At 49.2% G+C, this 14,234-nt stretch overlaps 3 protein-coding genes across 3 annotated transcripts; 1 reads left to right on the forward strand and 2 right to left on the reverse strand.

Annotated features, from left to right (window-relative positions):
- Positions 1-4,819: 4,819 nt before the first annotated feature.
- Positions 4,820-5,392, forward strand: UCRPA7_7970 (hypothetical protein; the record flags this gene model as incomplete). The annotated part of the gene is made up of 1 exon (XM_007920498.1): positions 4,820-5,392. One exon carries the CDS (start codon positions 4,820-4,822, stop codon positions 5,390-5,392), a length of 573 nt encoding a protein of 190 aa, XP_007918689.1.
- A 354-nt stretch (positions 5,393-5,746) lies between these two features.
- On the reverse strand, positions 5,747-7,508 carry UCRPA7_7971 (putative major facilitator superfamily transporter protein; the record flags this gene model as incomplete). The annotated part of the gene is made up of 4 exons (XM_007920493.1): positions 5,747-5,860; positions 5,918-6,129; positions 6,182-7,293; positions 7,474-7,508. The coding sequence occupies 4 exons, from the start codon at positions 7,506-7,508 to the stop codon at positions 5,747-5,749; spliced, it is 1,473 nt and encodes a 490-aa protein (XP_007918684.1).
- Positions 7,509-10,829: 3,321 nt separating this feature from the next.
- On the reverse strand, positions 10,830-12,504 carry UCRPA7_7972 (putative hexose carrier protein; the record flags this gene model as incomplete). The annotated part of the gene is made up of 3 exons (XM_007920496.1): positions 10,830-11,734; positions 11,806-12,347; positions 12,428-12,504. 3 exons carry the CDS (start codon positions 12,502-12,504, stop codon positions 10,830-10,832), a joined length of 1,524 nt encoding a protein of 507 aa, XP_007918687.1.
- Between the last annotated feature and the right edge of the window lie 1,730 nt (positions 12,505-14,234).

A 14,234-nucleotide genomic window follows, 5' to 3' on the forward strand; every position in this document is an offset into this window, starting at 1 on the left:
CAAGGGGCTAGCAGGACGCTTGCGAATGAAAAGCAGCGATACGCATGTGCCTTGCTTCCAAGGTTCGCTTTGCTTGCTGAACTGACGTACGAACTGCTCATCCATCTTCAAAACGAATGACACGCGGCTGGTCGGTCGTGGATATCCATGCATTCATCCAAAGTCTGTGTCGTCTTTTGATCCACTTTCCTTCTTTCCCTGTCTCACCTGTTGTGGCCTCTTTCAAGACTCAAAAAGCAGGCCAATTGGAAACGACCTCCAAGCCGGTCGGCAAAGCCGTCCGAACTCCCTCGCATCCCGCTATCCATCTCGGCTTTCCTGTTCTACCACTTCCACAATACCTAAATCCCGCATCAGAGCCCGTCATACAATGCGATTGTTTTGCCTTTCCCATCTGACACAGACAGGTATGCAGGGCGATGCTTATCGATTGTACTTTGCCCCTTTGGAGAGCAAAGTGATGCTATGATTGAAGGTCCCCCGCCAGCTCATACAAGCTTGCCTCGAAGAGTTAGATCTCAAATCATCACGAGCCATCGGAGATTTTCGTCCTCGGATCATAGCCATTCGCTAGCACGGGTATTGTCACAATTATTTGATAAATTGGTACACCAAATGCCCACCACTAATGATCAGCCGCAAGACTGCCGCTCAAGCGAGATCTTGTGTATAACATAACATCACTTCTATAACTTGCCAGTCTCCCCGCATTTTGAGATCATGCACTTGACAATAACGGTCGTATGCGTAATGCATAGTTAATATACCTCATGACTCTTGTTGCCACTGCAATATAAGCCGCGGCGGCTTGTGGGGACGGCGCTGTATATCGCATGCAAGACTAGCCGGCAAGCAAAGAAGGCTCATTACAGCCGCCAACAATGTCGAAACTAATATTTACAAATTCTCGAAGCTTCTTAACGTAGATGTATCGGTTCCTCGCCCGGAAGTGTCCGGGAACGGTCTCGATTAGATGAGATATCCCCAATTGTTGCGTGAGGTGACCCATTTGTACCTCGTATTGCTCTGCAAAATATTACTATTCGTGTCATGATAATGTCTCAAGTCCAGATCACAGTGAAGCAACTTAGATCTTGGGGGCATGCGGAAATGTGTTTGAATTGCTGCTTCACGCCTTGTATCGGCCGAGTCAAGTTGACTTCCTTGTGCCGAGGCAGCCATCTGATGGACGAACTCAACACATTGAAGGATCATGACCACTTTCACATAATCCACCACAATATTAGGCCCGGGCGTCGGGGATCCGCTGTCTTCCAATTCCAAACAGTCCTGATGGCAAAGTAGTGTCCTACTGATTTAGACCTGGTCAGCCGTGAGAGATGTGGAGGAGTCTGGGATGATGTTGCTTACCTCGCCTTCCACCACGGGGATGTCCGACGTCCCGGTCGACTCTAAACCCCCTGATGCGTCTGCCGAAGCCGATGCAGCACCTTCCGTCACGGGAGCCTCAGGCTCGGCTTCCGGAGCTTCGCCTCCAGGCGTCTCCACCACTCCTTCTTCTCCGGCGCCGGCACCTCCTTCCGCAGCACCCTCAAAAGATATCGCACCATCACCGACCACGAGGGCAGGCGAGTAAGCACCAAGGTTTATGTTGAGCGGGAGACTGTTGGCAAGCCACGCGAGGGTGAAAGCATAGAGAACGATCCACTTAGCATACATGGCGTTTAACAATTCGATCTAAACCGCTCCGGCGAGTGAATGACAACAAACTTGCGAAAGAAAAAGAAGAAGCGAATGGTTCCAGACCAGAGAAGAAAGAAAGTACGGGCACAGCCCCACGAGCGAAATGTTCGAGATATCCGGAAGATGGTCGGACGAGACAGATGTAGACAGGCACCACGGTGAGTAAATGATGCATTCGATAGTTTGGGAGTCCTTCATCATTTATACTTGAGCTCTCTACTGTGAATGTGCGCAACAGCCTCTTTTCCATTCACTGAACAGATTGAGGCTCCGTCCAGATTCCGAGGCAAGCCAAGACCGGGAAAAGCTTGGCCCAGATTTCCAAATTCTCTCGATTTGCACGAAACAGGGAGATAGCTGAAAGGTTTGGACCATAAACGAGGCTGATGTTACGGAATTGTCCCCGCCACCTGGGGAAACAAGGGTGCGTCTGCACCAACTGGTTTCAGAGCGCTGTCTTGCTGAAACCTGCTAGGTAGTTTTCCATCACTTGGCTGGAGAGATCTGCTTGGCATTCAACTCAATCTGAGATTCTTGGCCCTGCCAAGAAGTGCTGATCCCACGGTATCGGTATTTTTGGCAACATACAGCTGTAACATTATTTATTTGCTCAGCTAAAGTCTCTAGTCATAAAATTGAAGCTTACTCTGGAATTGCATGGTTATGATAGTTTCTTTCCAGCGACAATGCCAGACATGCCCCCGAGTTCCATTGGCATCGTATATTCTTTCTCCAAGATGCTCTTCAGTGTTGGCAGTACTTCTGAAAGATCTCCTTGCCATGCGGCAATCATCTTTGCGAACAATGGATGCTTGCTGTTCAACCAATAATCGAGGTACTCGTCGACTGAGCCGATATTTCCTCTCATGTATACCTGGGCATCCTGTACATCAACAAATCCAACACTCTGCATTGCCTCTTTCACTCGCTCCGTTGTCGTCCAAGCCTTGGGCTCATGCAGTGGCACACGAGTATACCTTGAAGAATCAACTCGCTCACAAGCTTTGTGCCAGGGTTCAGGGATATCAACATTGTAGCTGATGGATACTGCTGCCGCACCGCCTGGGACCAGAGCCCTATAAAGCTCTCTGCACACCGATATTTGTTCGTCACCACAGAATTGAATCATTAATCCTGCAAGAGCATGAGTGAATGACCCGTCAGGAATAAGATTTCGATCCAGATTTCTCCCGTCAGCAACAGCAGTAACAACTCCCGGTATGTTCTGTTGATCTAGGTTGGCTACCATTCCAAGAGCGCTGTCGGTAGCCATGATTCTAGTGTCAGGATATTTCTGCCGTACGGTCCTGGTAATGCTGCCCGTGCCCGCACCAATGTCAAGGACGTTGGAGTCTGGTGTGATGGGACATAGTTGCTCAACCATCTCAACTGTCTTTGCAGAACACATAAGGGTTCCTGGTGTGAGAACCTTGTCAAATGCAGCAGCAGTTTTCGACCAAGGGTCAACAACCTTCGAAGAAGGCTGCTTTTCACCATTCGCGTAGAATGAATTAGACTGAGGTAATGTCGCCATTGTATCTTGATCGTGTTGTAGGCTTAGCCTCATATAATAAAGGTATAAGTGCTTGGCGTAAGGGATCTAGTCAAAACACAGAGAACCCGTGATTAAATACTCGTCACCTTTCAGTAGAGAAGCTATGCTTTACGGCACGGCAGTAGCTCGTATACTCCTAGCCATTAGTCAATAGATTATAATAACAACTGCGTAGTACGCTACAAAGACGAGTTACTAGAACTGGTTAATGTTGCGTTACCAAACTCTGGATGGATACAATTTGAGACAATTGATTGGTACATTTGGCCGATCGTGGATGTGCCGCATAGGGACATAATTAGTCGATCACTTTTGCTGACGACAGAAATGAACCCCTGCTCTCCCTAACCAATTGTCCCATTGAGATAGTGACTGAATGGGATCCACTCTTATACGAAGCTGAAAGTTTACAGTCATCAAACATGTATCGATTTTGAGCATCGTTAAGAATGTGTTTTTGGATATCTGAGTGGATTGGATAGCGGAGTTTTCGAAAAGGTGATTGCTCAACTTCACTAGTATGAGATAGTAGTGAAGCCGGATCTCATTCTGTTACTTCCTACTGAGATCACAGGTTGCGATTTAAATTTGAGACATCAAAAAAGATTTTCCATACCTCATGAGTTGTTGGACAATAAGAGGGGCACTTACGACGTACCTAGTGATATCAGTTTAACTTGCCTTGGTATGAGCCGTTGACTTTTACGTCACTGAAAAAATGTGCAGAAAGAAACCTAGACGAAAAGAAAACCTTGCAATAATTGATGTTAGTTCTGAGATCTCTAAGTTTTGGCATGATGGTCAGAATGGTTATCTTTCTAGAATCCTCTCACAAAAGAGTAGAGTGTGCCACTAGTTGCCTGCAGAGGATGGTAGCCCAGCCCCAGGCTCTTGGATATCGCACAATGCATGGGAAGGGCTAGTCCTAATCCAGTGGCATGAGGTCCTTTAGCTAAAAGACCTCATGCCACTGGATTGGGCTTAGCTCATCCTCGCAACCTTGTCTCTGCTGAAAGATATTCGGGAAATCAACGGAACCACATGTCACCACATTCGTCCGACTGACAAAATGGTGGATAGGGCTTCATTCTCGGCGTCTGACACCCCCGTGCCTCTCCTCTGCCTTACTAGTCTCATTGTCTCCAGCGCGATCAGTCAGAATGCCTTCGAAGACGAGAAGCCCTTTGCGTCGGTTGAAGAGTTTCTGCACCATGTCACCAAATGAGCCCTCTCGAAAGGCTTCCCTCACCTTTCCCCAAACACAACAACTCGACAAAATTTTCCGACGATGAGCTCAACGAGAAGTCGTTGAGTTTTGCATCACATTTGATCCTACCACCATATCACCTTTTTCCACTCTCATCATATCAGCCCGCCAATTTCTCTTGGGTCACATATATGACACGACTCCAGGCAACGCTTTGACTGTTCCCCAGCTCTCTTAGGCAGGAGTTCTGAGATTTCGCAATGGCCAGTCAAGTCTCGTCCCAGAGCTCGCCGCTCGATCTCCCGGGCATTCCAGCGCTCGTCGGAGCGATCAACCTCCACGAGTGGAAAGACATGCTCACCAGTACTCTCTGCTGCAGAGAGCTCGAGCGCTACATTATGGAGGATATCCCCGAGCCTGAGGGCAGCAGGAAGCAGAAGGCGTGGAAACGAGAGCGCGCGACCGCTAATCTGCTTATCAAGAGCTCGCTTTCGAAGGTCCGAACTGTCCTACAAAATGCTGGCTGGGATCCCGAGGTCCAAAATCCCAAATACCACTTCGATTTTGTCTTGCGCGAGATTGCAAAGACACCCGACACGTTGGCTGGTGATGTCGTCCTCGAGTTCACTCATATTGATCGCGCACAATTTGGCAGTCTGGCGGCGTACCAGTCTCGTGTCATCTACCTTCGCCGACGGTTGACCGAACTGGATTGTGCGGTATCTGAGAAGATGTGTATCTGGGTCACGATCAATGGATTGAAAGGGCGATATTCGAGATGGTACAACAGCCTAGCTCGAGCCATGAACACGAACACCTTGTCTTGGGACTCGCTGATGCAGGAGATGACTGCTAGGGCAATCAAGGAACATCCTACTCAGCCGCTGAGTTCTCCCGCTAAGGAGCAAGACATGAACTCTTCTTAAATGGGAAGTGTTCCAGTATCTTCAGAAGTCGTGGGATGCGACCATAGTAGCCTTTTCGCGTGACGTAAAACGAGAACAAGGATAACGACAGCATCTGCGTCGTAGCTATAGTGAGATTTGATCGGGCAATCCAACGATCCTGTGGTGGGCATCCGTCAGTGGCTTCAGTCAAATACACTCGGTAGCTTGATTTGAATAAAATCTGAGTCGCTCTGTATCAGGCTGGGGGTTATCAGATCAGATCCGGTTCCCTGACTGCAATGGTGACTGAACACTACAACATGTCGAAGTTCTCTATATTCCTAGGGTATATATATAGTTGCTGATTTGAAGTCTATATCGATGAGCCTGTCTCTAAGACTCGTTCTCAATGGGTTCGTTCGAGTTAGGAGATTCTTCTACCATGGTTGTTTCTCGTGGCGGGAAACGTGACAAGTACAAAACAGCCATTCCGATGACCGCAATACCCTGAATGTATAAATTAGTCAACCCATTTCCGGGACTTTAGCTCATATGATTACTCACCGCATTGCAAAAGAACGTGAGATATTCCTGGCCAATCTCCGCAAGTGCTGAGAAAACGAACCCGAACAGGCCGAGGGTTGCTAGTCTCGCGATATTCTCGACTAGAGTGATGGCGTTCAACGCATCTGTCCTTTGAGAAGAAGGACACATCTCAGTGATGACTCCCTTGGCAGCCGGGGCCGTTCCCGAGCCGAATGGGAGAAGGAAGGCAGCTAAGACATCGTTTGAGCTTGAGGCCTTGCAGTGACAGATGATGATACGTACCTAAATAGACGTGCCATCGCTTCTGGGCCAAAGCAGCGCCTGCCGTTAAAGCACCATCCACGAGCAAACTCCACCGGAGGAAGAAAAGATCGAAGTGACATGAGCTACGATCTTCCTCAAGCACCGGTTTTGGGGGAATGGGTTCCTCTTCAGATTGGGTACCCATTGGTGCATCAAACTCCTCTGGGTGAGACGGAATTCTAGCGAGAGTGTTCTGATCCTCGTCTTTGGTTGAGACTGTCTCAGTTGATGTAGACACCCACCATCGGCGTCCCAAAGCAATGATTCGAGGGAAGATGAAAATGAGGAAGAAACTCCGCATCAAGGCGTTGCCGGACATTAGCCAGCCGTTGTCGGCTTGATTGAATTCGAAGACAGCCGTCGCATACATCTGGATCAGAATGGGCGCATAGCCAGTTGCCAGCACACCAAGGAAGACACCGCAGCACAGGAAGAAAACTCCAAAATGCTTTGCAATATGACCATCGGGGTATCGAATGCGCTGAGGTGCCAATATCCTAAGGGGAGCCAGAAAGCCACCCACGCCTTTCCGCTTGGTATCTTTCTTGCCATCGGACAACGAGTCGGGAGAGATGTAGGGGAGAAAGAGACCAACATATAGACTTGAGAGGCAGAAGAGGAAGAAGGCGACTTGGAAGGGCATCTGTATTCCGAACCGGTCTCCCACCATGCCGCCGAGGAGGTATCCAATGGACTGCCCAAGCATAATGCATCCCTGCAGCCTACCAAAGACAGCGGTCCGCTGCATTGGCTCGACAAGCTCTCCAGCAATTGTATTCACGACAAGAATGTACCCAGCAGGGCCGCCAAGAATTGTGATTAGCTGAGTGCATTGAATGATGATGATTCCCGACTTGCCACCCGCAATGACGCCAAGGATCTGGGTTGCAACACGGATGGCCGGGATGAACGTTTGAAGAACAAGAGCAAACCTGGGACCCCATCTCTTGACCGTCCAGCCAGAGACAAAGAGGTTCCACGTGCCGCAGAAGGTGGTGCTCATTCCAAGTATTGAGAACTGGGTGGCAGTGCCCGCGGCGATTTCATTCAGACTACATCGGTCACCTGTGCCAGTAAATGGCGGATGATTGCTATAGTAGACATCACATTCCATCAAATGGAAAACGTAAAAAATTGGTACTTAGAATGATCAGCAATTGTCCTGTTGAAAATAGACGGAGTGGGCTACCTTGTGTGAAGCTGAAGGACAATGAGATGATAAACCCGGCGAGTAGGATCTTGATGGTATTTGGAGGTCCAAAAACTCTCACCAACCATGACTCTTTGGTCTCTTTCGTAAGTTCATGGTGGTTGCCATTGCGGTTGCCGTTGGCACCGGTGTCGCCACTTGTGTTCGAATGGCCGTTACCATTGAGCAACGGCGTTCTCTCATCACGGTCGCCGGCCATAACTATCCTCCGTCGGAATCTGCGTTAATTACTCACACAGCATCCAACCGTCAGAGAGCAAAAGCCGGAACAGCCGCGAGTTGTTTGAGAAGCAAGAAAAGATCAATTGTTGAAGAAAAACTTGACGACATTTCTTATCCACCGACCCCGCCCGTTGTAGGCGGTTGGACGGATCGCGGTTCGCCGATCGACTGCCGATGCGGGCGGGATGCCGCCGCTATCTCGCTGGTGCAGGTCCATATCGCGCCATTGAGCTGCCCATTTTAGCAAGGCCCGGTCGGGCACCTTCAGGGGCGGGAATAATACGGTGCCATGCGTCTCGCACCCAATCAGACTCTAGATGTCTGCGTATCACTGCGGCATCGGGGCCGATCTGCGTACAGATGCTCACCGTATTGTCCGACTGAGATATCTGCAGAGCCAGGTGCAAGATGTGCATATCGTAGATATTTGGTCCTTTTGTCAACAAGGAGCTATCAACTATCTAAGCTGTGAAACAAAGCAGCTTGGGCTAGCCGCCGATGGCCTGAACACACTCTACGGGCCAGGCAGCTATTGATACTGTTTAGTGATAGAGAACGAACAAAAAAGTACAGAGTTCAGCGTCGAAAAGGGCATCCAACATTACTCGCACATAGATATAACGTACAAGCGGACACGCTGCGACCCTTCGATCAGTCAGTTCTCTCCTTGGCGACTTTGGACTTGCTAATGGCAGGCAACTTGCCATACCACTGCTCGAACCCGTTTTCAGCACAGTCCACCAGCCATCTCGCCAGAGCTCCCCTCCTTGTATAAATCTGCCAGCCCGGGTCCGCAACATATCCGGCATGCACCGGTCCATCCTCGCGGTCTTTTTTCCAGCTTTCCTCGTCATGGCCCCCAGGAATGACCGCGATTCGGTACACGGTCCAGTCGAGGCCCTGGGCTTCTTCCTCGAAGACTCGCGCTATGCCAGTCACGGTGCGATAGGCCGATCCCGCAAAGAGACGCACAAAAAGAACGAGAAACCATCGAAGGAGTGAGGTTCCATCCTTCGGATCATAGACTGACAGTGTACTCATCGCTAATATGCGCTTGACCGAGTGTTTGCGCATCAGCGGGAATAACGTTGCATAGTAGCCGGGATAAGGTGACGGCTCCGGCAGCCGCAACGTATTTGGCCCGAGGAGAGAGAGGACTATGTTACACTTTGCAACCGCAAGATCAAGTTTGTTCGCGTCATCCATCTGACCTTCAATGACCTGTCAGGCTTGTCAGTAACCCGAAACAAGCGTGAACTACAAGTGTCGCCTATGCTGGTTATAGGTGTGTTGTGTTGCCCACATGCAACATTGCAAGACGTACCTCGAGGAGTGGGTTGCTGGCCAAGTCGGCGGGGATCTTGGAGGCATTCCGAACATATGCCACCGTTTCGTGCTTCCGGTACAGTAGCTCCCGCAGAAGGCAGATGCCGGCAGGCCCTGTGCCGCCGAGGACTAAGACTTTAGAGCCGGGCATGTCGCGATGATACTCGACCCGATCAATGAAATTCAATGGGTTTCCATTCAATCAACAGTCAATAATGATTAGAGATCGTACATAGGCATCAAGTCGGCCAAATCAATCTCCAATTGGCACGACGTTCCCTTCTTATATTTCTTTTCCAGGTCTCGAGATACAGCCGCGCCATCTCTCATTTGCTCGAGAGACTGTCTTGGCACAAATCGATGACAAATGAGCCCCGTGATCAGAGTGCCGGACCTAAAAAACATCCGCTGAACAGTCGGGTTTTCACTGCTGCAACGACCCGGATTACTGCAGCCACGTTAGTGTTAGTGACCCATTCATGATCAATCCCGTTTTCGGGATGCTTTTACGCCTCTTTCTGAGCGCCACGTTTTAAACTAGGCCCGCCGTTTCGGCGGCCTCGAACAATTCCAGCAGTACTATGTACTTGTTGTATTCAATTAATTATTCGTGTGGCCACGGCTGTTATGTTCATGGTTCCCAACTCAATGAAGCAAACTTACGCAAAACTCGTCAACTGAATTGTCTTTCGAATGATACGGAAATAGATCAGTGTTTATTACACTTTGTTGAACTCTGCTTATTTTCTGGCCCGTCCAAAACTTTCTGTTCGCCGCATCTCTCAAGGTTCTCAAGGGCCGCCCCAAATTTGTCACTCCTCACAGTCCTTTACAAAGCTCCAGCCAGTAGTGCTCCCAATGCACCTAGCACCCACGAACCTTTGTTCAGGGTCGCGGCTCCTCCGATGAATGTAGCTACTGGAGTAGAATGCGGCTTACTAGCCGTGGCGTTCATGATGCCGATAGTTGGTTGACTTGCTAGCGATATCGTTGCTGATGCCATGATGTCTGTCATGGATGCCTGCTCAGTAGCAGTCTCACATTCGGTAGAAACTGCGCCTTCAGTAGAGGACGGAAGGTCAACACCCACAGAAGCACACAGTTGCTCGGCATATTCAGCCGCATCTAATGAATAAACAGTAAGCTCGAAGGGTGTCGAAATGGGATGATGGATAAATACCACTGGCTTCTTGCTTGGTGCAAGAAGAAGAAATACAACTAGAGATAGTGGCGAAGAAGGTCGTATCGGCACATAGGCAAGCATAATCCTTCAAAGAGCAGCTTGTGCTGCTCAAAGAGTCAAGCGTACAGTCTTCCTGTGATTTTTTCAGCATGGATGTTCCATGAAGCGAGTAGTGAGATAAGCATCACGACCTACCGCACAATCAGAGATCGCATCAGCCTGCCCGTACGCCGCCCCGAACAGGGCTGCAAGCACAAACGCTGTGGTCTTCATGACGAGTTATTCTTTGGTTACAGCCGACAAAATGTGCAATCAAAGAACAGGCACGAGTTAGAGAAAGGTCAAATGAATAGCTGAGCACGTTGCTCGGACGGACAACAGTACATAAATATAAGTTCATGGAGACGGGATGTCACTGATGCTCTACTGGCTAACTTATGTTATTGTGAGGAGCCTGCAAACTTTGTTCGTGTCGACCCATGGGTCGGGGAAACAATGATATTTTTTATGTGCAATCATCCCCACAGCATTTAGAATTCGACCAAGTTAAAACATCACAGGAAAGATTCATTGAAGACGACAAGTATAATGGCGCACGCTGCTTATCACTGTAGGATCTTTTCCAGGTACTTGATAGTAAAACGAGGACATAGTTAAGCTGAATGTCAAACTTGCCAACCAAATTTTCAGTTCCGTGACATCTCAACATGGTCCGATGACAACTCGCTCTTATTGGCTGCAGGAGCTGTCTCTTCAGCTGTGACCAGGTCGAGTTCCTTGGGTGTCGGATGAGCAACAACCTCGTCACCAAACTTGGCAGCAACCTCTTCGAGAGCCAGAAAACGTGTTTCTGGGAGGAAGAAAAAGTAGATGGTCCCCGCAAATAGGTTGCAAGCAATGAAGACAAAATAAAACCTCCAAGAGATCTCCTCGAAAGCGATAGAGGCAGTGTATGATAGCCAGATTGCGGTGCATGCCTGTGTGAACACAGCAAAGCCCACACCGACACCTCGCAGATCAAGAGGAAAGATCTCTGCAACAAGAACCCAGTTGACACTGTTAAAGAAGAACGAATATGTAAATGCAAATAGGAAGACAAAGGCCACCCCGGCACGGGAGCCCGCCGGATGGGACGAATCGGTGAAGTTCTTCGACAGTCCGGTCAAAATTGCTAGAATCACAGCAAGGCAGAAGCTGCCTGTGATGACAGTGACTCGTCGAGTCCAGTGGTCGGCAACAAAGAAGACGTTGATGATCTGTCCAATGACCGCCATGAACCCGTTCAGGGCACCGATCAAAAGTACCGTCTGGCCCTTGTAGCCCAAAGAATTGTACATTACTGACTGATAATTCTGAATGATATTGGATCCGGAGAGCTTCATCATGTTGACCGTCATACAGGCCAAGAGAGTACGACGCATGTACTTGCGGGTGAAGAGTTTGCCGAAGTTGGCCCTCTTGCTAGTGTTGCCCTCGAGTTGAATCTGATTGCACATTTCGGCGAATTCAGTCTCGATGAACTCTCTCCCACGGTGACCATGGAGGTTGTACATGATCTGCTTGGCTTCGTCATATCGTTCTCGCTTAGCGACTAAAATACATTAAAAATGGTTAGATCCCGTCTCTTGTGTGTATGGCAGTCATTTATGTGGGAATACTCACGCCAACGAGGCGAGTAGGGCAAGAATATAGTAAGAATTGCCAACAATAGTGCAGGCGGTATCTGAGTGGCCAAAGGTATACGCCACTGGGCTTGCCCGGCGGCAAAAGACCCTGCGTAGCCGATCCATCCGGAAGCAAAGAAGCCAAGTGTATTCATAAGCCCCTTCAGGCCGACCAGAAAGCCGCGGTTCTCTGGAGGGGAGAGTTCGGCGAGGTAGACAGGGGCAGTTGGGTAGACCATGCCAGTCGAAAAGCCGGAGAAGGCTCGACCGACAATCATCATAGCCGGACCCTGAGCTGCAGTCTGTAGAATGGCGCCAACAATGCTTACACAGCAGCCGAAGAGCAGTGTCCAGCGGCGGGACAACTTGTCCATGCAGTAAGCGGCACCGCCGCTGCCAAAGGCTGAGCCGGCGTAGTAACCGGAAACGATGCCACCCGTTATCGAGGCATTGGCAGTGAGTCCGCCATACATGTATGTTTTGAAAGTAGATTGTGCAATAGTAGAAGCGATGATACCTGTGTCGATACCGTAGATGAACCTAATAGTAGTTCGAGGGGTTAGTTGAGCTGGCTGTGAATGCTGGCAGCACTACAACGACTATTAAATCAAACAACTTACCCTGCAAGGCTAATTGCTAAGCCGATCAGAATTGACCTAGCCGAATTGCCGCGATGGCCTGTGTGCTTTTTGTCCATATTTCGACCTGCTGTGTCTGAAGTGATTGGGGAAGAACTAATAATGGAGTTTGTGTGTTGCGAGTGAGTCGACCCGTCGGCCAACCTCTGGCAGTATCAATATGTGGTATTTATAACTGAAAAACTGCTGTATTCAGAGCACAGCATTGCTATGGCTCGAGCTAGCTGGGTTCCCCGCATTAGATAGGAAGAATAGGATGATAACCATCCATCATCAGCAGTCACTTGGAGGTGCTCCATCGGCGGTAGGAAGTGAAGACTCTCCCTCTGTCCAAATTCCGGCTTTCGTGCCTCCCCGTGGGGAATTCTCTTTGCTCCACTGGTGTGGGGTAGTCTAGTTTAGCACATCCGTCCACCTCCGATGGCTTTTCCGTCGCACATCCGCGTTTGTCGCCTTGTTGACAAGGCCTAAGCAAGCTCGGTGTAGCCCACTTGCAGAAGGGATGTAGGTTACTGCAAATCAACGTGCTTCAAGAGCCTTGTTCATTTCGGTCCACTCTAAAGATTCATGTATCAATCACATTAATAACAAACCGAGAGATATCTTGGCATCCACGTAGAATTGGCCAATGGATCTTTGTATCAACAGACAGAGGTAGTACTCAATAAAAGTTGCAGATTTTCTTGGCTTTTGAGATCGGTAAAATTTTGTTTCGTTTGAGTTACAGAAAATTTAGCCTTCGAAAGAAATTGTCTCAATTTATCAACAGGGAACGATAAAAGGAAGCAGCCCTCAAGTTATCACTAGAGTAATAAAGAGATTTGTAGATTATATCTCTCGTCATTTGTATGCTAATAAGCTCGGTATCGTACAATATTAAGAGTGAGAAAGCCTTCTTCTTGATAGTGAACAGTGCTGTGTCCATTATCTGGTTCGTAAACAAGATCGATGAACCAAAGTGCTGCCTCATCATTTCACCACTTAGGGATTGCGGCTGAAAAGTCCGGTTGAAACTTTCTCATATAGGTCGTGTCGTCGCGCTTTCGAAGCTCACATTTGAGATATTGCTGGTGGAGGTGCGCGAGTTTCTCTCGGTCAAGCTCGACTCCCAATCCGGGAGTTGTGGGTACTACTACGCCACCTTTTGTCCACTTTAAGTCACCGTCCACGATGACGTCCTCATCACGACGCTTCCATGGCCAATGTGTGTCACAAGCATAATCGACATTGACCGTTGCTGCCGCTAGATGAGTCATGGCCGCGAGCGAGATGCCCAGATGGCTATTGGAATGCATTGAGAGCCGCATGCCCCAGGTCGCGCAGATGGCTGCTAGTGTTTGGGATTTTCGCAGGCCGCCCCAGAAGTGGTGATCGGATAAGACAACTTGAACGGCTTTTTGTAGGATGGCAGGAGGTAGTTGAGAGAAGGCTACTACAGCCATGTTTGTAGCCAGTGGCATCGACGCCCGCTCCGCGACGGCAGCCATGCCCTCAATTTCACCCGCTGGGTCTTCAAGGTATTCAATGATGCCTTCCAATTCTTTGGCAACCCATATGGAAGTTTTAACGGACCACGCGGCATTGGGATCAAGTCTCAATGGCACACCGGGGAAAGCTACATGCAATGCTTTGATAGCTGCAACCTCATCAGCCGGCGGGAAGACACCGCCCTTGAGCTTGATAGCCTGGAAACCGTACTCGTCTATTATCTTGCGCGCCTGTGCCACAAGACCAGCGGGGTCAAGTGCGGCACCATACTCATCGTCGGAGTCTCCTGGGTGCCCTGCCC

Source organism: Phaeoacremonium minimum, assembly GCF_000392275.1.
Source record: "Phaeoacremonium minimum UCRPA7 unplaced genomic scaffold PA7_03_scaffold_561, whole genome shotgun sequence".
Taxonomy (NCBI): domain Eukaryota; kingdom Fungi; phylum Ascomycota; class Sordariomycetes; order Togniniales; family Togniniaceae; genus Phaeoacremonium; species Phaeoacremonium minimum.